Below are 25,408 nucleotides of genomic sequence, written 5' to 3'. Positions count from 1 at the left end.
TGGGTCATTATTTTACCTGAATTTTGACCTGGAGTCATACAAAATAGTGTATTTCTCTACTCTGACGAGTAATCCACAGGCAAAAAGGTAAACCTAGTTTGTTTTTAGTTAGTTGATCTTGTCCACATTCTTATTGTGCCCAATTTTTTCAGACAGGTGTAGACGATTAAAATACGCATCTCATAAGTTTAAACAGACAAGTTCAGGTCAAGATCAGGACGAAGGGACGCATGTTAACGGCAGGTATAAAAAGGGCTCTAGAGTGTGACAACCCGACACAGTGAAACCTACTGTAAGCACTCATCTATCTGTATTGTATAGGGGCTCTGCATGCAAAACATGATTGAATAAGTTGTGATTATGTTTTCACACTGTGACTAAAACGCAACACACATACACAAAAATGAATACAAACACAACATGTGAATTGATAATACAGAAAAATCATTTATTTATTCGATTGACATGTTTAAAAGACTGATTATGCTGGTGTAACAATGATTTAAAATCATTTGTTCACCCCCTTGCCCTCTCATCCTCAGAAGGGGTTGGACCAGATAAATGAACATTTCTCCAAGTCCCGCTTTGTCTCTAAGTTCAGCTTTGCACTGTGTTCTACAAAGACAGAAAGACAGGCAGACAAAGTTATAGAAAGCAAAAAACAACTACACACACACACACACACACACACACACACACACACACACACACACACACACACACACACACACACACACACAGTATACTCACTATACAACTTATATTTCCTGCAGAAGCATTTAATCAGTTGCTTTGTCTCCTCAGGGGTTTTGGGAAAGAGTGGCTTGCGGCAGATCTCTCTCCCATTGGGAAGAACTGGAGAGAGAATGAAATCCACAGTTCTAAATTACACACGTCTCTTTATATTCATATCATATTCAATAAGTCATCATAAGTATGCAAGTGAGGATGATGATGATGATAACCTTTGTAGGAGACTGTACAGAATTAAGTTTAAGTTTGAGTTAAAGTTTTTAATTAGGCAGTGGTGTTAACTTACAGTAATTGCTTTATAGTCAACAAATACAATGAATCTGTTACCATTGGCATTTACTAAATAGGCATGCTCACCTTTGCACCGACACTTACGGAGCACGTCCCTCACAGACCATTTGGTAGAAGAGACTATACACAGAGTGGAGGAAGAGTTAACTTAATCATTGGTCCCATTTTGTCATAAATGTTGAACTACTGCAACAATTCATTACTGAGTAACCCTTGAGAAAACAACAGTTCATTCAAAAGGTGCATTTAACTGTAAAAGATCTGTTAGTCATTGACCTAGTAGTGTTCAGGCATGATAAATCTATCTGTACAGAATTGACTATATGCAGACAACAAATACTTTGTTGTTTAATTCAAGTGCACTGCTGGAAAAATACCCAATTGTCATACTTGAGTAAAACTAAAGATACTTTAATAGAGAATGACTCAAGTAAAAGTGAAAGTCACCCAGTAAAATACTACTAAAGTAGAAGTCTAAAAGTATTTGGTTTTAAATATACTTAAGTATCAAAAGTTAATGGAATTGCTAAAATATACTTAAGTATCAAAAGTAAAAGTATAAATAATTTCAAATTCCCTATAGTAAGCAAACCAGACAGCACCACTTAAAAAAAATTAACAGATAGCAAGGGGCACACTCCAACACTCAGATATAATTGACAAATGAAGCATGTGTGTTTAGTGAGTCTGCCAGATCAGAGGCAGTAGGGATGACCAGGGATGTTCTCGTGATAAGTGCATGAATTGGACCATTTTCCTGTCCTGCTAAGCATTCAAAATATAACTAATACTTTTGGGTGTCAGGGAAAATGTATGGAGTAAAAAGGACCTTATTTTCTTTAAGAATGTAGTGAAGTAAAAGTAAAAGTTGTCAAAATTCTAAATAGTAAAGTACAGCTACCCATTAAAACTACTTAAGTTGTACTCTAAAGTATTTTTACTTAAGTACTTTACACCACTGTTCAAGTGTGACATGAAGCTGATATCACCTATATTGTAAACCCACATAAAGTATTCTGCATATTCACCTGTGTTGTGGCACCAAATGGAGACCAGAAAGACCAGTAGGAGAGCCACACAGATGAGCTTGGACATGATGATGGCAGCCGTGGATACTGGACAAAGTAGAGCAGTGCTGTCTCTTTTCTTGGTAATGTGTTCAAGTGGAATAGTAGTAGTAGTAGTAGTAGAAGTGTCTTGGTCTTGGGAGGAAAGCTCAGAGCATCTGCTCTTCTCTATCCGTAGCCGTTCAATTTACATTATAATCTCAGGCAATAATCACCTCTCTATGCGTCTTATTTGTGTTGCAGCCAGAGAGCTAGATAGATAAGTCTGGACAGGTTTTATGGGCTTTTTGTTTTTCTCTGCCACCATGCATGCCCTAACATCTGATATGCGATGATGATGGAGATAGATGGGGCAGCATAAGAGGAAGTGAAACACAAACTCCTATGAAGGCTCTTCTTCGGTCAGCCTCGAGGACTCAAGAGTTGTTGTGGTGGTTGTGGAGCCTGATTGGGACAGTGTTTCTATTCATCTGGCAAAGATTAAATCTCTGCAATTACAGTTACAATCTGCAAGGTGGATGATCATTGTCCAATGCTAAGTCTTTGCTTTTTTACCCATGTGTTTTTCAGTTTGTAACTATTAAAAAGCAAGGTATAGGCCTGTAGGTTACTTTCTAAACACAATCTGTTTCTATTAGGTATTTTTGGTCATTGGGGCCTAACTCTTCTGAATCGTATGAAAATTGTGAAATTAGATCACATTAGGCCTATTATTATTGTGTTTTAAAGTATTTCTTAATGAAATATTAACATTTAATTTTCTACATAGGCCTAAAGATCCTTTATAGATGCTAAAGGGCTACCATGAAATGTTGTCATTTGACCTCAATGCATCTGGCAAACACGAGCAACTAACTCCACATGAGTCACCTATTTTGTGTGGTTCGCGCATCATTCATTACGCATTGAGTGGATGGAGCGGGTTGGTTCTAGTTAATTGATAATGCCCGAGAAGCCGGTGTTCGGAGGATATATTTGCACAGGTGTTGTTAGGCCCGAGATGAAGTCGAGGGCCGGCAAACCATACCAATATATCCTCCAAACACTGGTTCAAGGCATTATCACTTTTATACATCGGGTTACCAACATATTCAAATAATGATTGATATATTTTCATTAAAAACGTTATATTGATTAATGTATTCATACTATTTCATCCTTTCACAAGATATAGTCCTGACACCGGTCGTTCATTCTATCGGTTCGGTTGCCAGAGACGTGGCCCAGTTGCTCAGTCTTTCTGTTCTGTATCAATGGATACACCTTCAGCAGTGAGATAATGGGCGCAGCCCCTGACCAAAACCCCTGATAAACCTCCGGTAGTAATTGGCAAACCCTAAAAACCGCTGCACCTCCTCGGCCAATTACGCACGGCTCTAACGCTGTCACACTCCATCACCACCCCAGAGGTGGAAATGCGATAACCCAGGAAGGAAACGGCTTGTTTGAAGAACACACACTCAGCCTTGACGTACAGGTCATGCTCCAGCAGTCGCCCAAGTACCCTACGCACCAGAGACACGTGCGCGGCGCGTGTGGCAGAATAGATCAGCATATCATCGATATACACCACCACACCCTGCCCGTGTAGGTCTCTGAGGGTCTCATCTACGAAAGATTGGAAAACGGCTGGAGCATTCTTCAACCTATACGGCATGACGAGGTACTCATAATGGCCAGATGTGGTTCTAAACGGCGTCTTCCACTCATCTCCCTCCCGGATACGCACCAAATTATACGCACTCCTAATGTCCAGTTTTGTGGAAAAACGCACCCCGTGAAATGATTCCACCACCGTGGCGATGAGAGGTAGCGGGTAACTAAATCCCACTGTGATGGAATTTAGACCTCTATAATCAATGCACGGACGCAGACCTCCCTCCTTTTTCTTCACAAAAAAGAAGCTTGAGGAGACGGGTGACGTGGAGGGCCGAATGTACCCCTGTCCCAGAGATTCAGTGACATATGTCTCCATAGCCACGGTCTCTTCCTGGGACCACGGGTACACGTGACTCCTGGGAAGTACAGGTTTGTCGCGCAATCACCTCGTTGATGAGGTGGTAATTGGGTCGCCCTCTTCTTACTGAAGGCGATAGCCAAATCGACATATTCAGAGGGAATGCGCACAGTGGAAACCTGGTCTGGACTCTCCACCTTCGTCGCACCGATGGAAACTCCTATGCACCTACCTGAACACTCCTCTGACCACCCTCGGAGATCCCCCTGTCTCCATGAAATCTCAGGATTGTGATTAGCCAGCCAGGGAATTCCCAGCACCACTGGAAATGCAGGTGAATCAATAAGGAAGAGACTAATCCTCTCCTTATGATTCCCCTGCGTTACCATGTCCAGTCGAACTGTGGCCTCCCTGAACAGCCCTGACCCTAATGGTCGGCTATCTAAGGAGTGCACGGGGAAAGGTTGGTCTAGCGCCACCAGGGGAATCCCTAGCCTTAACGCGAGCCCACAATCCATAAAGTTCCCAGCTGCGCCTGAATCGGCTAGCGCCTTATGCTATAGAGAGGGAGAAAACTCAGAGAAAGAAATTAGTAGGTACATATGACAAACAGGGAGCTCTGGATGAGTCTAGTGCTGACTCACCTGGGGGTGAACAAGGTGTGCTCTGCCTGCCACCCCGACTCCCAGATGAGCTCCTCCAGCACCGATCGGCAGTGTGTCCTCTACGACCACACCTGGTGCAGGAGGAGCCTCCTCCTCCGGTCCCCCCTTGGAGCGGGAGGCCTGGAGGTGGAACCAACAGGGCCCGTTCTGGACGCCGCCGGGCAGCCAGCAGGTTGTCTAGTCGGATGGACATGTCAATGAGTTCGTCGAGGGAGAGGGTGTAATCCCCACAAGCTAGCTCCCGGCGGACATCCTTCCGCAGGCTACAGCGATAGTGGTCCATCAGGGCACTGTCGTTCCACCCCGCCCCATCGGCCAAGGTCCGGAACTCCAGTGCAAAGTCCTGTGCGCTCCTCATCTCCTGTCGCTCAGCCTTCCGGTGGGTGGTCAAACACGGCCCGGAACTGGAGGGTGAACTCGGGGGAGTGATCCCTCGCCGAGTCTGGGCCATTCCACACTGCGTTGGCCCACTCCAGGGCTCGACCCGTTAGACAGGAGACGAGGACGCTCACGCTCTCCTCCCCGGAGGGAGTCGGATGACCGGTAGCCAGGTCCAGCTGTAGTAAGAACCCCTGGTACCCAGCCGCCGTTCCATCGTACTCCCTGGGAGCGCCAGACGCAGAGCACCGGATCCGGACGCCGTAGGAGGGGTAAGTGGTGCTGGCGGTGAGGTAGGGAGGCCACTCCTCTCCCATCGGTCCATCCTCTCCATCATCTGGTCCATTGCTGACCGATATGGTGGAAAATGGCCATATGATGGAGGACTCACTCCTCCATGGATGGGAGAGGAGGTGCAGCTGCTCCTGCTGACTCTGTCACTGGAGTGGTGGGTGCAGAGTCAAATGCAGAGTGCAGAGGATACTGGGGAAACCGACTTTATTAGGATTCCCAAAACAAATGCCCAAAACAATGGGTGAAAGATCGACAGAAAATAGTCCAACCCAACACGCACAACCTGACTAACAGAAAAACAACCCCGCACAAAAATAGGCGGGCCTAACAGGCTTAAATAGACATTAATCAAGAAACAAAATAAGAGACAGGTGCAACCAATAAGACCAAACAAACAGAAAAGGAAAAGGGAAGGGAGCCACCTGCGGTGGGAGTCGTGACACTAGCACAGGATGCCGGTGGGTGAAACACTGCTTCCCATTCATTTCAATGGAAGGAAAGCAGTGAGAAGCGGAGAGTGCGGGGCGCATTTGGGCGGTGCAAAGGTGGCGTGGGAGGCGGTGAAAAATATAAACTTTTCCCAACTTTATGCAAATCACCGGCAATGACCAATCATATCGAGTGGTTCCTATGACAAATTTGACGCTATGCGACCCAAGGCTGGAGATTTTCATAAGCAAAGATGGCTGACAAAAATACTAGGATGGAAGCAAATGTAAGTGATTATAACGTCATAATGAATCATGCAAAAAATGTACAGTTGACAGGAATATGGTAGTTAATGTAGAGACAAACGATTATGCATATTTTTTTTATCATAAAGTTAATTTAACAAAATTGTGATTTAGCAAGCTAGCTGACTAGCTAACATTAGCCAGCTAACTGGCTAGCTTTATTGGTATTGTGACATGAGTATGACATTGTAATTCTGGTTGTTTAATGTTTTAGGGACTCCTGAAACAACCAGGAAACCAGGCTTTCGTCTTGTGAAACAGTGGATGTAAAGAATCTAGCTAGCTAAAGCATTTACTGCAAATTGAATGTACAATTTTGTAGATAGATAGATTTTGTAGATAGATTGTGCAGTGGAGGATAAAAACACCAGTATGCTTGGATGTGTAGCTATCTATCTAGCCGATCTGTGCTTGGACCCAAACGTTTGGTATACATATTAGTGCAGAACCTAGCTATGAACCTCAGCTATCATAGCCAGTTGTATCAACTTCAAAACAGTTTGAATGACTTTAATGAAGCCTATGGATTGAGTAGAATATATAACGTTTTGCCACGGATGAAAGTCGTATATACAGTACATGTAGTTATTACCATGCATGAGATCCGCATATTGTAGCCTGTACATTTAATATATTCACTGATCATGTACTTCACCTTGGCAAATAAAGGTGCAGTTCAGGTATGAATGTCTTTGAGATCATTTTTCAGTCATATCCAATACCAGGAATATCATATTCCAGTCTTTGAATGATGCTGTGTCTGCATGGAAGTTTCATACACTTAGGTTGGAGTCATTAAAACTCGTTTTTCAACCACTCCACAAATTTCTTGTTAGCAATCTATAGTTTTGGCATGTCAGTTAGGACATCTACTTTGAGCATGACACAAGTATGTTTTCTAACAATTGTTTACAGACAGATTATTTCACTTATAATTCACTGTACCACAATTCCAGTGGGTCAGAAGTTTACATGCACTAAGTTGACTGTGCCTTTAAACAGCTTGGAAAATTCCAGAAAATAATGTCATGGCTTTAGAAGCGTCTGATAGGCTAATTGACATCATTTGAGTCAATTGGAGGTGTACCTGTGGATGTATTTCAAGGCCTACCTTCAAACTCAGTGCCTCTTTGCTTGACATCATTGGAAAATCAAAAGAAATAAGCCAAGACCTCAGAATTTTTTTGTAGACCTCCACAAGTCTGGTTCATCCTAGGGAGCAATTTCAAAATGCCTGAAGGTACCATATTCATCTGTACAAACAATAGTATGCAAGTATAAACACCATGGGATCAAGCAGCCGTCATACTGCTCAGGAAGGAGACGTGTTCTGTCCCCTGGAGATGAACGTACTTTGGTGCGAAAAGTGCAAATCAATCACAGAACAACAGCAAAGGACCTTGTGACGAAACAGGTACAAAATGATCTATATCCACAGTAAAACGAGTCCTATATCGACATAACCTGAAAGGCTGCTCAGCAAGGAAGAAGCCACTGCTCCAAAACTGCCATAAAAAGGTCAGACTACGGTTTGCAACTGCACATGGGGACAAAGATCGTACTTTTTGGAGAAATGTCCTCTGGTCTGATGAAACAAAAATAGAACTGTTTGGCCATAATGACCATTGTTGTTTGGAGGAAAAAGGGGGAAGCTTGCAAGCTGAAGAACACCATCCCAACCTTGAAGCACGACTGTGGCAGCATTATGTTGTGGGGATGCTTTGCTGCAGGAGGGACTAGTGCACTTCACAAAATAGATTGCATCATGAAGAAGGAACATTATGTGGATATATTGAAGCAACATCTCAAGACATCAGTCAGGAAGTTAAAGCTTGGTCGCAAATGGGTCTTCCAAATGGACAATGACCCCAAGCAAACTTCCAAAGTTGTGGCAAATGGCTTAAGGACAACAAAGTCAAGGTATTGGCGTGGCCATTACAAAGGCCTGAACTCAATTCTATAGAAAATTTGTGGGCAGAACTGAAAAAGCGTGTGCGAGCAAGGAGGCCTACAAACCTGACTCAGTTACACCAGCTCTGTCAGGAGGAATGGGCCAAAATTCACCCAACTTATTGTGGGAAGCTTGTGGAAGGCTACCCGGAACGTTTCACCCACAATTTAAAGGCAACGCTACCAAATACTAATGGAGTGTATGTAAACTTCAGACCCACTGGGAATATGACGAAAGAAATAAAATATTAAATTTATAGTTCTCTCTCCTATTATTCTAACATTTCACATTCTTAAAATAAAGTGGTGATGCTAACTGATCTAAGACAGGGAATCTTTACCAGGATTTAATGTCAGGATTTGTGAAAAACCGAGTTTAAATGTATTTGGCTAAGGTATATGTAAACTTTCGGAATTCAACTGTATCTGCATTGCATGGCAAATATCAGCAAGGCAAGCTTACAAAATTGTACATTCAATTTGCATTAAATGCTTTAGCTAGCTAGATTCTTTACATCCACTGTTTCACAAGACAACAGCCCGGTTTGCTGGTTGTTTCATCACATTTACAATGTCATACTCATGTCACAACACCAAAAAAGTTAGCCAGCTAGCTTGCTAAATCGCAATTTTGGTTAATTAACTTTATGATAAATGTTTTGTCTCTACGTTAACTACCGTATTCTTGTCAACTGTCCATTTTTTACATGATTCATTATGACGTTATAATCACTTACATTTGCTTCCATCCTAGTATTTTTGTCAGCCATCTTTGCTGAAGAAAGTCTCCAGCCTTTTGGAGTCTCCAGCCTTCAGCCGTCAAATTCGTCATGGGACACACTCGATATGATTGGTCATCGCCCAGCGGTCACCGCTGGTGATTTGCATGAAGTTGGGAAAAGTTGACATTTTTCACCACCTCCCCCGCCACCTTCACATTCGCACCGCCCAAGACCCCCCTTCCATTGAAATGAATGGAAAGCGGTGTTTCACCATGCAGCATCCTGCGGCAAGCGGGAGCGAAGGGCACTGTGTCCGGTGTTGTTTTATCGGCTTGCAGCGCAAACTCTACCCATTGAGCAGTGTAGACTGTATCACGGTGACATCCAGATGTTTACTACCGATATTAAAAGTTATTTATCGTGTAGGATGCTATCCTAATCTAAATAAAATTAAGTGGCATGGAAAAAATTGGAGATGTGGAGCAATAGGCTACAAAGTTATTTTCCCCTCGCCCATCGAAATAAACATCACTTACTTTCACAAGTTGTAACTAGCGCCATGCTGCTGTTGTTGCCAGCTAGCCAGCATAAACTAATTTGGAAGGGCTTATAAGGACTGATTGAACCTGAGCCCAATCCATTCGTCTCCACACGCGACTCTCAGCTGCGCTTCTTAAGTCGTCCATTTGGGCACTAGGTGTGTCCGTGTAGCCTCGCCATGTTTTCATGGCAACAATTTCCCCATCCACAGGTTGTGTCAACGGGCTATTTCTGCTGCTTTCGCTTATAAACAATCCCAGAACACTGTTTTAATGCCGTTGAGGAAGTAAACCCCGGCAACGTGAGAAGAGAGAATCAAGGAGGACATCTAGTGGATGAAACGGAGAAGAGCGCGCGCTCCCTGCTGTAGAGTAGAGATGTACAGGATGCTAGATTTGATTCCACCTAATGGCCCGAGACAGTCAGGTCCAACAGGTCAGTTCAACCCGGGACATACCCAGGTGGTAGCACAGAGAGACTGAACCCATAGAGACTAGGGCACCATGTGCCCAAGCTCGGACGAATTAGTCATTCTTAGAAAGTTGAGTAGCCTTAAGTGGAAATATATATGTTCTCATTGTATACCCACATATTTTTAGAGCGAGATATACCCTATTGTACTTTTGTGATCATTTCTGTTTTTAGTGAGTATAGAACAAGAGTGTATCTTGCATCAGAGATTCATTTAAAACCATCACTTCATAACTTTATCTTATCCAAATAAGAAGAAAATATGATTCTGCTATTATCTACCTTAAACACTAATTGTATGAGTACTGCTCACTTTCCAGTGGACCCAGGGGACAAGGACGTGGATGATAATATGAATAATAACAGACAATGTCCCGTGTCCCTCATCCTCTCACCCATCTCCTAAACACCACATGTGACCATGAAGTTCTTCGAAGCCAAACTCAACTGAATCAATTTGGCCTTAATCCATCAATATTACAAGTGACCTGCATATTAGATGGAAACGCTCATCGTGGCACAAATAGGACAATTCTATTGCCGGAATTCTAGGATTCTATAGACCTTTGCATCTAAAGCTTGTACATTGTGCTTTATTTAGCTGTTCTTATACTGTGAATGAATTGTACTAAAACGTGTTCCGCTCCTAGTCCACTACGGCAGTAATATCTGCACTTGGAAAAGTACACTGTGGCTTGTCTCTAAAGCTTCTGAAGGGCAACATTTGAAAAAAAACAAAATACAGTTTTGGTTTATACAATTTTTAGCAAATTTTTTCAAAGAATTTATGTAATATATGTTGTTTTTCATATTATGGCGTAATGGTACACTTTGTGGGAATGACTGTTAAATTGTATGTGATGATGAAATTTTACATATTTCTATGCACAGATTCTATTGAAGCATCAAAACATGTCAGGACAATTTTCCTGTCTAGAAGGGCTACTTTCTTCTTTGGTGTTTAAATATTATAATAATATTGACTTAGTCCCAAATGGCACCCTATTCCTTACATGGGACCTATGGGCCCTGGTCAAAAGTAGTGCACTATATAGGAAAATGGTGCTGTTTGAGACACACACACTGTTTCAATGTCATATGGACAATATTGACCTAACCAAAGCCTGTAACTTTCTTGTACACTTTGTTCACGTCTTTCAGTGAAACATTGCATTTCATATCATAGCTCATTGTGATGCTTTCACAATCACATGACTTAAATGGATGGAATTGTTATGTGCATTGGGAGCATTTGCATGAAAATGGGAGGAGTTTTGCATAATAATGTATTATTTTAAATAAAAGAGGAGCTTTTCTTTTTTAATGTAACATTTGATTGCTAAGCATCCTCCAGAATTACGCTATGTCAAACTTCTAAACAGCCAAATACGCCAAAAAACACATCACAAGCTGTATAATATTCCTGTTGTGTATTTTACTACCAGACTTGTTGTATAATGAGATGTTGACAGTTAAGACATTGCATTTCAACTATTGTGATGAGAAAAAAACATTGATCCAACTTTTCAATAATTAAAAAAAATGGGCTAGATAGAGAAAAAAAACTAAAACTGCATTTTATTAAAACAAACATTTCTAAAAACCTTTCAGAACATCTTAATCCTACAACCGTAGAACTATTACAAATAAGTAACCTAGTAATTACTATGTAGCAATTTCATTTATATGCTTACAACAAACAAATACAAAAGGACCCAGCATTAAAATTCTGCTGAACATCTTTTTCAGACAAATGCAGGATGGTTAAGCTTCGTAATGTGCAGCACAAAGATCCAATATTCCTTATGCTGTTTAAAGCCAAAGGCAAAAATACAAGGCTGAACTGAACTACGCTAGCACTTAGGAATGGTACTACTGTAGTCTGCTACATTTAAAACACAGGCTACATTCTAAGAACACCACTAGCATACTATCTATAATGCGTCCCAAATAAATTGTTCCATCCTAAGTAGAATGCTAGTGTGGACATCAGAACAGAGCATGCCTTCATACAGAATCATGAACAAATGATAAAACACATAATAATCCAAGTTTGATGATAATGTACAGTGCATTCAGAAAGTATTCAGACACCTTGACTGTTTCCACATTTTGTTACGTCACAGCGTTATTCTAAAATGGATGAAATCGTTTTCCCCCCTCATCAATCTATACACAATACCCCATAATGACAAAGAAAAAACAGGTTTGTAGAAATTTTGAAAACTGAAATATCACATTTACATAAGTGTTCAGACTCTCTAGTACTTTGTTGAAGAATCTTTGGCATCTATTACAGCCTCGAGTCTTCTTGGGTATGAAGCTACAAGCTTGGCACACCTGTATTGGAGAATCTCTTCCATTCTTCTCTGCAGATCCTCTCAAGCTCTGTCAGGTTGGATGGGGATTATCGCTGCACAGCTATTTCCAGGTCTCTCCAGAGATGTTCAATCGGGTTCAAATCCGGGCTCTGACTGGGCCACTCAAGGACATTCAGAGACTTGTCCCGAAGCCACTCCTGCAATGTCTTGGCTGTGTGCTTAGGGTTGTCCTGTTGGAAGGTGAACCTTCGCCCCATCCTGAGGTCCTGAGCACTCTGGGGCAGGTTCATCTTTCCCTCGATCCTGACAAGTCTCCCAGTCCCTGCCGCTGAAAAACATCCCCACAGAATGATACTGCCACCACCATGCTTCACCGTAGGGATGGTGCCAGGTTTCCTCCAGACATAACACTTGGAATTCAGGCCAAAGAGTTCAATCTTGGTTTCATCAAACCAGATAATTTTGTTTCTCATGATCTGAGAGTCCTTTAGGTGCCTTTTGGCAAACTCCAAGTGGGCTGTCATGTGCCTTTTACTGAGGAGTGGCTTCTGTCTGGCCTGATTGGTGGAGTGCTGCAGAGATTGTTGTCCTTCTGGAAGGCTCTCCCATCTCCACGGAGGAACTCTGGAGCTCTGTCATAGTGACCATCAGGTTCTTGGTCACCTCCACGATTGCTTAGTTTGGGCGGGTGGCCAGCTCTAGGAAGAGATTTGCTGGTGCCAAACTTCTTCCATTTAAGAATCGTGGAGGTCACTGTTTTCTTGAGGACCTTGCTGCAGACATTTTTTGGTACCCTTCCCCAGATCTGTGCCTTGACACAATCCTGTCTCGGAGCTCTACTGACAATCCCTTCGACGTCATGGCTTGGTTTTTGCTCTGACATGCACTGTCAACTGTGGGACCTTTATATAGACAGGTGTGTGTCTTTCCAAATCATGTCCAATCAATTGAATTTACCACAGGTGGACTCCAATCAAGTTGTAGAAACATCTCAAGGATGATCAATGGAAACAGGATGCACCTGAGCTCAATTTCGAGTCTCATAGCAGTGTCTGAATAGTTATGTAAATAAGGTATTTCTTTAAAAAAAAATGTTTTAATACATTTGCAATAACTTCTAAACCTATTTTTGCTTTGTCGTTATGGGACATTGCATGTAGATTGGTGAGGATTTTATTTTATTTGACACATTTTAGATAAAGGCTGTAATGCAACAACATGTGGATAAAGGGAAGTGGTCTGAATTCTTTCCGAATGCACTGTATATTACGTAGTACAATAATAAAAACAAACACTTCTTGTAATAATGCACCTGTTGAGAATCACTGTTCTGAGAGATTTTATAATGGGACAGAGTACATTGCAGGCCTGTATGAAAAGCCCCCCCCCCCCCCCCCCCCCCTTTTGGAGTGCAACAGTGAATTGTCCGGTGATTCACCATAGCGTATACAGTCACTCACAACTAGTGTGAAGTTCCACTTGGATTGAACATTGAACACAATTGGAGATGGTCATGTCTACAAAAAACTCCATTGTAAAAGTATTGGTGGTGCGCTAGTCCCGTTTCCTATTTTACATACATAGCTGTCCCATGAGTATGCCAAGAGTAGGACCTTAGCACCACAACAAGTTTAATTGACTACCTTCAATTACAATGGAAATGTTCATTTAAGTAGACAGTGTTTCTTACAGGGAGGTGAGTGTTTGCCATGATGCTGCATCTTGGCTGTAATAAGAGAAGTGTGTGTGTGTTTGTGTAATACGAGAACATGCACCCTAAAACATAATATAAGGGGGATCCAATAACCAATTATAGTGTATTTGTGAGGCCCACTCATAAACAATTGTGGAATTTTGGGAGCGGGTGAGAGACATCACAACGGTCCTGCTGGGGTGGGGTGGGGTGTGGGCATATCTGTAAACCTCACAACAATTTCTGTGAATCTCATTATAATCTGGCAGCATAATTTAGCTCACACGTACTCCTTGGTGCTGCTGGATGGTGAGAGAGCACTCACGCCACTCATGACAGGGTATTTGGGCACCGGCTTTTTACTCCTGGGGCAGGAAGATGCCAGCATAGCTCCCCCCAGCAGGTCCAGGAAAGAACCCCCCCAGGCGATGAAGATGGCTGCCCCAAACTCAAACCTGTTATTGGGGAGATGGAGAGAAGAGTGAGACGTTGTTCTAGAACAGTGTTCTTACATTATTCTTCTGGAAAGCCATGTGGTGTGCACATTTTTTCTCCAGCCTTGCATTATTTTAAGTCCATAATCAAAGACTTAAGACGGCGCCAAGCCAACTTTGCTTGATAGGTATTACTGCACATAGAAATGGTAGTTATAGATATGTAATTCGCATTGAAAGCAAGTCTAAGAAGTGATAGCTCTCTTCTATGTGCTCTATTTCTATGCTTCTCGTTCATTTTTTTTCTCGTTTCGTTTTTGTGTCTTTTACTTTAGTTTTTGTACACCAGATTCAAACATCTGAAAATATAATATTTTTGGTTATTGAAAATACATTTCATAGTGGTTCAGATGATACAATGATTCTCTAACCCAGGGTTAGGCAACCCTTTGTCCCAACTAGGCACCCCACCTGCCCAATTGAGTAAATTGATTAGTTCAGTGATTGCCTAAATTCAACACACCTGGTCTTCCAGGTCAGTTAAATAAAAAAAACATGAAGTGGATGCGGCATTCAACGAGGACCATGGCTACCTACCCCTGCACTACACTAGGGGTTGTTTGTTTTGGCACAAACTGATATTTGGTGAACTATTCGAATTTTAGAAGCCAGGAAATGTTGGTGCGATTTCTGCTTATTGGACTTTTTTTTAAAAATAAGACCACTCAATAGAAGGGAAAGGCCAATACATTCAGGAATTTTGTAGGGATACTTACTTGGTGTTGACAGGAGAATACGGGTTATAGAAGGCCCGGATGAGATTATGAGCGAACCACGAGCAGGCCACTAATGCACACAGAGCTGAAGGAGAAGATCAAACAGATACAGACAGATCAGTACATCGAGACATCATAAAGAGGTATTTGAGAGAGGGGAGCCATACACTCAAGTAGTCAATGGGAGGCTAGCTATCGAGTTCCAGTCATTAGCTGTTTACTGCCATTGACCTATGAGTCTTCAAATGAGCAAAAATCTAGTCCCCCCGTCCATTAATTATAATCTAAAATAATGAACGGATCCTAGATCAGCACTTCTATTCTGAGACCCTTTGTGAATAACAGGCCCTAACCATTAGATTTTACTGCCATTGTCTGATGAGAGTTAATAATTACCTCTTATATGTGGACATATTTGCCATGATGCAGGCAACCAGCATCCCAAATAGCACACTATTCCCTATATAGTGCACTACTTTTGACCAGATCCCTATAGGCCCTAGTCAAAAGTAATGCACTAAACAAGGAATAGTGTCAGAGTAATAGCCATAGTCTTTTTAAAAATTTATTTATTTAAAAAAAGAAGAATTTTACCCCTTTTTCGTGATATCCAATTGTTTTTAGTAGCTACTATATTGTCTCATCGCTACAACTCCCGTACAGGCTCGGGAGAGACGAAGGTTGAAAGTCATGCGTCCTCCAATTCACAACCCAACCAAGCCACGCTGCTTCTTAACACAGTGCGCATCCAACCCGGAAGCCAGCCGCACCAATGTGTCAGAGTGCGCACGGCCCGCCACAGGAGTCGCTGGTGCACGATGAGAAAAGGACATCCCTACCGGCCAAGCCCTCCCTAACCCAGAGGACACTAGGCCAATTGTGCATCGCCCCACGGACCTCCCGGTCGTGACAGAGCCTGGGCGCGAACCCAGAGTCTCTGATGGCCCAGCTGGCGCTGCAGTACAGCACCCTTAACCACTGTGCCACCCGGGAGGCCCTAAGCCACATAGTCAGTAAAAAATCCCCCATTCTCTCCCTATGTGACCTCCAGGGGAACCTGGGTACATGAGTGTGACTTTTATTGCACAACGTTTCAAATCAAAGGTCTTCGTCAGGCTTAGATGAGTGGGAGAGCAGCTGGTGGCCAGATAGAGGGTCAAACCTCCTACATACGGTACTCTCTAAGATCTCAGACGCTGAACCAGAATGACCAAGTGACCTCTAACACAGATCTTTTCATGTAATGTTAAATAAGAAGTGCCTACACATAAAGAAAAATACAGTATATGCCTGGGATGATTCTCTTGATCTCTCTATATAGCCATGCCCCTGTTAGGGACCAGAATGACGAAGTGACATAATAAGCACAGATCTCAGACCAGCTTAGAAATAATGTTTAAAAAAAGTAGGGCCCTGAGATTGTCATGACCAAGTCATTTGACCATGTAAGGAAAACTCTGGACCCTAAGAACATATACCGCTTGTGGTGATTATTCTGATCGCTCTCTATAGCCCCTCCAACATAGCTCTCTCTCTCTCTCTCTCTCACACACACACACACACACACACACACACACACACACACACACACACACACACACACACACACACACACACACACACACACACACACACACACACACACACACACACACACACACACACACACACACACACACACACACACACACACACACACACACACCTCCAACCAGTAGAATGACACCTCCAGTCATGGCGGTGCGAGACTTCCACATTTTGTTGTTTCCTCCGCAGGTGGTACACTTCATGCCCATGGTGGCCACGCCCAGCCCAGCGATGGATACGATGATGCCAACAATCATCAGGGCACGAGTGGCCTGGAGAGTGCCTGAGAAACACACGCACATACATACACACACACACCAGAGCAGGAAAGGGAGAGGAGGGAAAGGAGTAGCAAGATAGTGAGGGAGAGAGAGGTGTGGCACAGCTATAGATAGCTTTAATTTATAGACTTGTGGGATATATTGCAGAATTTAAAATTAAAATAAAAGATCAGCAAGTCTCTCTACACCTCTACCCCCCTCTCTCTCTCCATCTCTCTCTCTCTTCCAAATCAAATTTAATTTGTCACATGCGCCGAATACAGCAGCACCTTACTGTGAAATGCTTACTTACAAGCTCTTAACCAACAATGTTTGTACCATGTTTTGGGCTGCTACCATGTTGTGTTGCTACCATGTTGTTGTTATGTTGTGTTACTACCATGCTGTGTTGTCATGTGTTGCTGCCTTGCTATTATGTTGTCTTATGTCTCTCTTTATGTTGTGTTGTGTTGTCTCTCTTGTCGTGATGTGTGTTTTGTCCTATATTTATATTTGATTTATTTTGTATTTTTAATTCCAGCCCACTTCCCCACAGGAGGCCTTTTGCCTTTTGCTAGGCCGTCATTGTAAATAAGAATTTGTTCTTAACTGACTTGCCTAGTGAAATAAAGGTTAGATAAAACTAAATAAATAAATGCAGTTTTAAGAAAATCCCCCCCCCCCCCAAAAAAAGTAAGAGATAAAAATAGCAAATAATTAAAGAGCAGCAGAAAAATAACAATAGCGGAACTACATACAGGAGGTACCGGTTCAGAGTAAAGGTGCGGGGGCACCAGTGTTGAGGTAATTGAGGTAATATGTACATGTAGGTAGAGTTATTAAAGTGACTATGCATAGATAATAACAGAGAGTAGCAACAGCGTAGAAGAGGGCAATGCAAATAGTTTGGGTAGCTATTTTATTAGATGTTCAGGAGTCTTGTGGCTTGGGGGTAGAAGCTGTTTAGAAGAATATTGTACCTAGACTTGGCACTTTGGTACCGCTTGCCGTGCGGTAGCAGAGAGAACAGTCTCTGACTTGGGTGGATGGAGTCTTTGACAATTTTTTGGGCCTTCCTCTGACACCGCCTGGTATAAAGGTCCTGAATGTCTGGAAGCTTGGCCCTGGTGATGTACTGGGTCGTAAGCACTACCCTCTGTAGTGCCTTGCGGTCGGAGGCTGAACAGTTGCCATCCTTTTGTCCAGGTGTGAAAGGGCAGTGTGGAGTGCAATAGAGATTGCATTATCTGTGGATCTTTCGGGGCAGTATGCAAATTGGAGTGGGTCTAAGGTTTCTGGGATAATGGTGTTGATGTGAGCCATGACCAGCCTTTCAAAGCACTTCATGATTACAGACTTGAGTGCTACGGGTCGGTAGTCTTTTAGGCAGGTTACCTTAGTGTTCTTGGGCACAGGGACTATGGTGGTCTGCTTGAAACATGTTGGTATTACAGACTCAGACAGGAAGAGATTGAAAATGTCAGTGAAGACACATGCCAGTTGGTCAGCGCATGCTCGGAGAACACGTCCTGGTAATCTGTCTGGCCCTAAGGCCTTGTGAATGTTGACCTGTTTCTGATGGTGCCGGAGGGTAGGGCTGCCGTATTATCGGCTCTCAACCAATCATGCAATTTTTTTTTTTGCATTGTTCGTATTGTTCGTTTTGTACATAATGTTGCTGCTACCGTCTCTTATGACCGAAAAGAGCTTCTGGACATCAGAACTGGGATTATATTTACCTCAAATTGGACAAGGAGTACTTCTTCAATGAGTTGGACACGAGGATATACTGCAGACACCCGATCAGGCACCGATCCCCATGATTCGCTGGAGAAGGAAACAGAGATTTCGAAGCAAAAGATCAGGGTGCCTTGCGAGGATCAGCCGATGAGTGGCTAATCTGCCCTTGCGTTCCGTTCTACTAGCTAACATTCAATCGCTGGAAAATAAATGAGGCGAACTGAAAGCACGTATAGCCTACCAACAGGACATTAAAAACTGTAATATCTTATGTTTCACCGAGTCTTGGCTGAACGACGACATTAAGAACATAAGACTGGCGGGTTACACACTCTATTGGCAAAACAGAACAGCAGCCTCTGGTAAGACACGGGGTGGGTGCCTAGACATTTATGTAAACAACAGCTGGTGCACGATATCCAAGGAAGTGTCAAAGTTTTGCTCGCCTGAGGTAGAGCATCTCATGTTAAGCTGTAGATCTGTATTTTTTGTAGCTGTCTATATACCACCACAAAGCAATGTTGGCACTAATACCGCACTCAATGAGCAGTATTCCACCATTAGCAAACAGGAAAACGCTCATCCAGAGGCGGCGCTCCTAGTGTCCGGTAACTTTAATGCAGGAAAACTTAAATCAGTTTTACTGAATTTCTATCAGAATGTTAAACGTGCAACCAGAGGGGAAAAAAATCTAGACCACCTTTACTCCACACAGTACAAAGCTCTCCCTCGCCCTCCATTTGGCAAATCTAACTATAACGCTATCCTCCTGATTCCTGCTTACAAGCACAAATTAAAGCAGGAAGCACCAGTGACTCGGTCTATAAAAAAGTGGTCAGATGAAGCAGATGCTAAACTACAGAACTGTTTTGCCAACACAGACTGGAATATGTTCTGGGATTCTTCCGATGGCATTGAGGAGTACACCACATCAGTCACTGGCTTTATCAATGAGTGCATCGAGGACGTTGTCCCCACAGTGACTGTACGTACATACCCCAACCAGAAGCCATCGATTACAGGCAACATTCGCACTGAGCTAAAGGGTACAGCCACCGCTTTCAAGGAACGGGACTCTAACCCGGAAGCTTATATGAAATCCCGCTATGCCCTCTGACAAACCATCAAACAGGCAAAGCGTCAATAGAGGACTAAGATCGGATCGTACTATACCGGCTCCGATGCTCGTTGGATGTGGCAGGGCTTGCAAACTATTACAGACTACAAAGGGAAGCACAGCCAATAGCTGCCAAGTGACACGAGCCTGCCAGACGAGCTAAATAACTTTATTTATCTATAATCGCTTTGAGGCAAGTAACACTGAAACATGCATGAGTGTATCAGAGGTCAACATTCACAAGGCCTCTGAGCCAGGCGAATTACCAGAACGTGTTCCCCGAGCATGTGCTTACCAACTGGCAAGTATCTTCACTGACATTTTCATCCTCTCCCTGTCTGAGTCTGTTATACCAACATGTGTCAAGCAGACCACCATAGTCCCTGTGCCCAAGAACACTAAGGTAACCTGCTTACATGACTACCAACCCATAGCACTCACGTCTGTAACCATGAAATGCTTTGAAAGGCTGGTCATGGCTCCCATCAACACCATCATCCCAGAAACACTAGACCCAATCCAATTTGCATACCGCACCAACAAATCCACAGATGATGCAATCTCTATTGCACTCCACACTGCCCTTTCACACCTGGACAAAAGGAACACCTACGTGAGAATGCTATTCATTGACTACAGCTCAGCCTTCAACACCATAGTGCCCTCAAAGCTCATCACTACACTAAAGACCATGGGACTAAACACCTCCCTCTGCAACTGGATCCTGGACTTCCTGACGGGCCGCCCCTAGGTGGTAAGGTAGGTAACAACACATCCGCCACGCTGATCCTCAACACGGGGGCCCCTCAGGGTGCATGCTCAGTCCCCTCCTGTATCCCTGTTTACTCATGACTGCACGCCAGCCACAACTCTAACACCATCATTACGTTTGCTGATGACACAACAGCCTGATCACCGACAACGATGAGACAACCAATAGGGAGGAGGTGAGACCTGACCGTGTGGTGCAAGGACAACAACCTCTCCCCCAACTTGATCAAGACAAAGGAGATGATTGTGGACTACAGGAAAAGGAGGACCGATCAAGCCACCATTCTCATTGACAGGGCTGTAGTGGAGCAGGTTGAAAGCTTGGCTTCCACACCACCAACAAACTAACATGGTCCAAGCACACCAAGACAGTTGTGAAGAGGGCAAGACAAAACCTATTCCCCCTCAGGAGACTGAAAAGATTTGGCATGGGTCCTCAGATCCTCAAAAGGTTTTACAGCTGCACCATCGAGAGCATCCTGACGGGTTGCATCACTTCCTTGTATGGCAACTGCTCGGCCTCTGACCACAAGGCACTACAGAGGGTAGTGCGTACAGCCAAGTACATCACCGGGGCCCAGCCTTCTGCCATCCAGGACCTCTGAACCAGGCGATGTCAGAGGAAGGCCCTAAAAATTGTCAAAGACTCCAGCTATCCAAGTCATAGATTGTTCTCTCTGCTACCGCTCGGCAAGCGGTACCGGAGCGCCAATTCTAGCTCCATGAGGCTTCTACACAGCTTCTACCCCCAAGCCATAAGACTCCTGAACAGCTAATCAAATGGCTACCCAAAATATTTTCACCCCCCCCCCCCCCCCCCCCACGCTGCTGCTTCTCTCTCTTATCATCTATGCATAGCCACTATAGTAACCATACCTGCATGTACATAATTACCTCAACTACCTCGACAATGTGTCCCCGCACATTGACACATTGACACTCTGTACCCCCTGTATATAACCCCGCTATTGTTATTTACTGCTGCTCTTTAATTATTTGTTTTTCTTCTCTCTTATTATTATAAAAAAAATTTGGGGGGGGGTATTTTCTTAAAACGGCATTGTTGGTTAAGGTCTTTAAGTAAGCATTTCACTGTAAGATCTACACCTGTTGTATTTGGCAGCATGTGACAAATACAATTTGATTTTAATTTGACTGAAGGTCTTACATTTAAAAACAAAATTGGAACCTTTCTTTAACCAGGAAGGGCTCATTGAGATTAAAATCTCTTTTACAAGAGCGCCCTTGCCAAGATAGGCAGCACCAAGTCATTACAAAAAAATGACAGACAGACAACATAAAAAACTACAATCGGGACAAGTTCTTCCAGTTTAAAAGTATTTTGTAAGGTATTCCAAGACGATGGCGCAGAGTACATAAAAGCCCTTTTACCAAATTCAGTTCGGACATTTGGAACAGTTAGCAGGATAAAGTCCAGCGAACGAAGAGAGTACCCACCATATTTCTGAAAATGCACAAATAAAAAGGTAGTAAACCCAAAATGGCTTTGTAAATAAAAGTATACCAGTGACTGAGCCTACGAGTGACTAGAGAAGGCCAGCCAACCCTGGTATACAAAGTGCAGTGGTGCGTAAGGGTTTTGCAGTTTAAAATAAATCTTAAAGTACCATGGTAAAGAGTGTCAATTGATCTCAAACACTGAGCGGAAGCATTCATATATAAAATATCCCCATAGTCTAGTAAAGGCATAAATGTAGCTGATACTAGCCTCCTTCTGGCTTCAAAAGAAAAACAGGCCTTATTCCTAAAATAAAATCCCAATTTCAGCTTAAATTTTTTTGTAAGTTGTTGAATATGCAATTTAAAAGAGAAGCCGTCATCAATTAAAATACCAAGATATTTATATGAGGTTACAACCTCAATCTCCTTGCCCTGACAGGTAGTAATAGGTGAAAGGTTCAGAGGTCTATTTATTGCAATGGTGGCACCGTGGGGTACAGGGGGGTTAGGGTGATATTCCTGGTATCCCCAATTTGCATGCCTGGCATGCCCTCATTGTGTTTAGAATATAGCAGAAGAGGAATTTTTCCTTCCTTCCTTCCTTCCTTCCTTCTTTCTTTCTTTCTTTCTTTCTTTCTTTCTTTCTTTCTTTCTTTCTTTCTTTCTTTCTTTCTTTCTTTCTTTCTTTCTTTCTTTCTTTCTTTCTTTCTTTCTTTCTTTCCTTCCTTCCTTCCTTCCTTCCTTCCTTCCTTCCTTCCTTCCTTCCTTCCTTCCTTCCTTCCTTCCTTCCTTCCTTCCTTCCTTCCTTCCTTCCTTCCTTCCTTCCTTCCTTCCTTCCTTCCTTCCTTCCTCTCTCTCTCTCTCTCTCTCTTCCCTCCCTCCCTCCCTCCCTCCCTTTCTCCCTTTCACCCTTTCTCCCTTTCTCCACGTCGGCTGTGGAGAGCATGATCACACAGTCTGCTGTTGTTTAGGGGAGGGGGGATTGAAAGCTACTGTCAGGACCCCCTAATCTGTCACCACATCTCATAAAACTGACAGAGAGGGAGAAGCAGAGGCCACCCCAAACCAGTCTGTGCCAGTCCAGGCCATTCCTGAGTTCACAAAAAAAAACTCCAGGCCTGAGAAACGGAGAAAGGGAGAAAGGGAGGGAGGGATGGGTGGATGGAGGGATGGAGGAGGAGAGAGGAAGGAAGGAAGGAAGGAAGGAAGGAAGGAAGGAAGAAAAATTCCTCCTCTGCCAAATTCTAAACACAATGAGGGCATGCCAAGCATGCAAATTGGGAATACCATGGAATATCACCCTAACCCCCCTGTACCCCACGGTGCCACCCAGACTCCCCACCCTGTACCCCACGGTGCCACCCTCACCCCTCTGTACTCCACAGTGCCACCCAGACTCCCCACCCTGTACCCCACGGTGCCACCCTCACCCCTCTGTACTCCACAGTGCCACCCAGACTCCCCACCCTGTACCCCACGGTGCCACCCTCACCCCTCTGTACTCCACAGTGCCACCCTGACCCCCCCTCCGTACCATTCCTAGAACCCCCAAACCTGCTCACTGTCAGCAGTTACAGCCAGTAAAAACTGGAACTCTAAGTGTTCTAAATCTGAACAGGCATCTCTGTTCAATGAAATCCCTCTCACCAACCAGTATGACATGAGAAACCAAGAAGAGTAGATGGGGAGTTATATCAAATTACACCCAGGTTCTCTTCATTATGGTGCCCTAAGGGTCTGGGGCAAACCGAGGTGGGAGGAAGAGGGAGGGGAAGGGCGTAAAATTCCTGCACAGATTACTGTGTTGCTGTTGCAATGGCAACTCTTTTGGTTGTTCACCGTTAATTAGTTAGTTAGTTAGTTAGTTAGTTAGGACCAGGACATCTCTGGCATCTGGAGCCCCAGTCAGCACCCTCCCTGTGCCACCTTTCTATGCCAGGGTATAGTGGGTGATGAATGGGCAGGGGGCATGCCAGTCGGGGCCTTACCACCTTGGGGGTGGACCAGCACAGCCATTTGAGAATAGACAGCAGAGAGGGGAGGGGAAAATGGGTTGGGAGGTGGGCAGAGGTTGCCGGGAACAGTAACAGGATTGAGAACTCCAGGTGTTCAATGGGGTTCTGATAAGAGTAAATGTCAGATACGTTTGTAATTGATTTTTCAAGAGTAATATCCAGAGTGATTGAAGTGTCAGTGAGTGTGGCACCTGGAAAGGAGTTAACAGTATCGCACTGTATAATAATACAAAAGGCGCTATTAAATGATAACCATGAGAGGGGCAATTAAATGACGAACAGTCCCGAAGTCCCTTTATCAGTGACACCAATGTGCTCCATTGAACAAGAACTTCTCCATAGGAAAATGGGTGGGGACCTCAGCTGACCGTCTCAGGTGTCTGCTCAGATGTCTGCTCACCTGTATCTCCCGTCAATCAATTCCATTTACTGGTACAACGTGAGACTTTCCCGAAACAAGTCACCATACTCATGACATTCCTCCTTTGATAATAAGATAGCCGATCGGGTTATATGCATGCGTAATTCACAGTGCGTGAGGTGCGCACAGGACGCGCATACCGTCATAGAAATATAACGGTCGAATAAATATTTCGTTTATTTATACTCACCGTCTAGCTGCAGGATCGAGTCGTAGATTTTACATTGGAGCTGCCCTGTGCTCTGAAAAGCGCATGACATCCATAGTCCTTGGTACATGGCAACCGCCGTTATGATGTTGTCTCCTACGTGTGCAGACATCTTCCACTGTGGAAGAATGGTCCCCACGATAAGTGCAATGACACCGACGAGTGACAGGGCGAATCCTAAAAGTTGAATTCCCGAATTTGCCATCTTTAAAAATAAAATTATTTTGTCAATTATTTTTGTCTAAATGTCTAAATAAATACGTTTCTGTTGATGAAAAAACTATGAATCCTTTTGTGCGTGTCCAAAGGCACACAACGGTTATCTTAATGCAGTCTATATATGCAAGGTGGATCTACCTATCTTCATTAAACGCGTCAGGATAGCGTCAGTAAACACAATCTTGTTGTGGTTCTTGATCTCCTTTCCACCTGTTATAGCTTGAGCCGCACCTTGAATAGTAGTGCTGAGCTTGCGGGAAGGGGGATTTAAATTCTGCATGAGGGCCTGCGAGGGGGTGTGTGTGTCCAGTCACCGTGCCCGGTGATGCGTGAGAGGTCTCTTCTCGCATCCCCTCCTCCCAGGGCCCTTACCGTTATGTCACGCCCATTGGCCATGCTACTTCTTCATTCCAGGGAAGCTACAATTGTTTCTCGAGCAAGTGGGTACTGTAAAACAACCGTACAGTTCCTACCGGGCTGACGGTAACTATTTGTTCAGCTTCAGAATGCCAGCGTTGCTTAGCTGACAGGTGTTCCCAGGCTTTATCCGTTGAAAAAAAAAT

At 43.7% G+C, this 25,408-nt stretch overlaps 2 protein-coding genes across 2 annotated transcripts; both read right to left on the bottom strand.

Moving 5' to 3' along the window:
* Positions 1-423: 423 nt before the first annotated feature.
* LOC110531667 lies at positions 424-2,465 on the bottom strand. The gene is made up of 4 exons (XM_021614986.2): positions 2,073-2,465; positions 1,111-1,164; positions 751-855; positions 424-615 (listed from the first exon to the last, which is right to left on the bottom strand). The coding sequence occupies exons 1-4, from the start codon at positions 2,137-2,139 to the stop codon at positions 539-541; spliced, it is 303 nt and encodes a 100-aa protein (XP_021470661.1). The 5' UTR covers positions 2,140-2,465; the 3' UTR covers positions 424-538.
* An 11,068-nt stretch (positions 2,466-13,533) lies between these two features.
* Positions 13,534-25,207, bottom strand: LOC110531666 (claudin-7-A-like). The gene is made up of 4 exons (XM_021614985.2): positions 24,609-25,207; positions 16,752-16,916; positions 15,047-15,131; positions 13,534-14,291 (listed from the first exon to the last, which is right to left on the bottom strand). The coding sequence occupies exons 1-4, from the start codon at positions 24,829-24,831 to the stop codon at positions 14,117-14,119; spliced, it is 648 nt and encodes a 215-aa protein (XP_021470660.2). The 5' UTR covers positions 24,832-25,207; the 3' UTR covers positions 13,534-14,116.
* Positions 25,208-25,408: the final 201 nt, after the last annotated feature.

Source organism: Oncorhynchus mykiss, chromosome 9, assembly GCF_013265735.2.
Source record: "Oncorhynchus mykiss isolate Arlee chromosome 9, USDA_OmykA_1.1, whole genome shotgun sequence".
In the NCBI taxonomy this organism is placed as follows: domain Eukaryota; kingdom Metazoa; phylum Chordata; class Actinopteri; order Salmoniformes; family Salmonidae; genus Oncorhynchus; species Oncorhynchus mykiss.
Note: the sequence above shows the minus strand (reverse complement) of the source record. Positions and strands in the feature narration are given on the sequence as shown.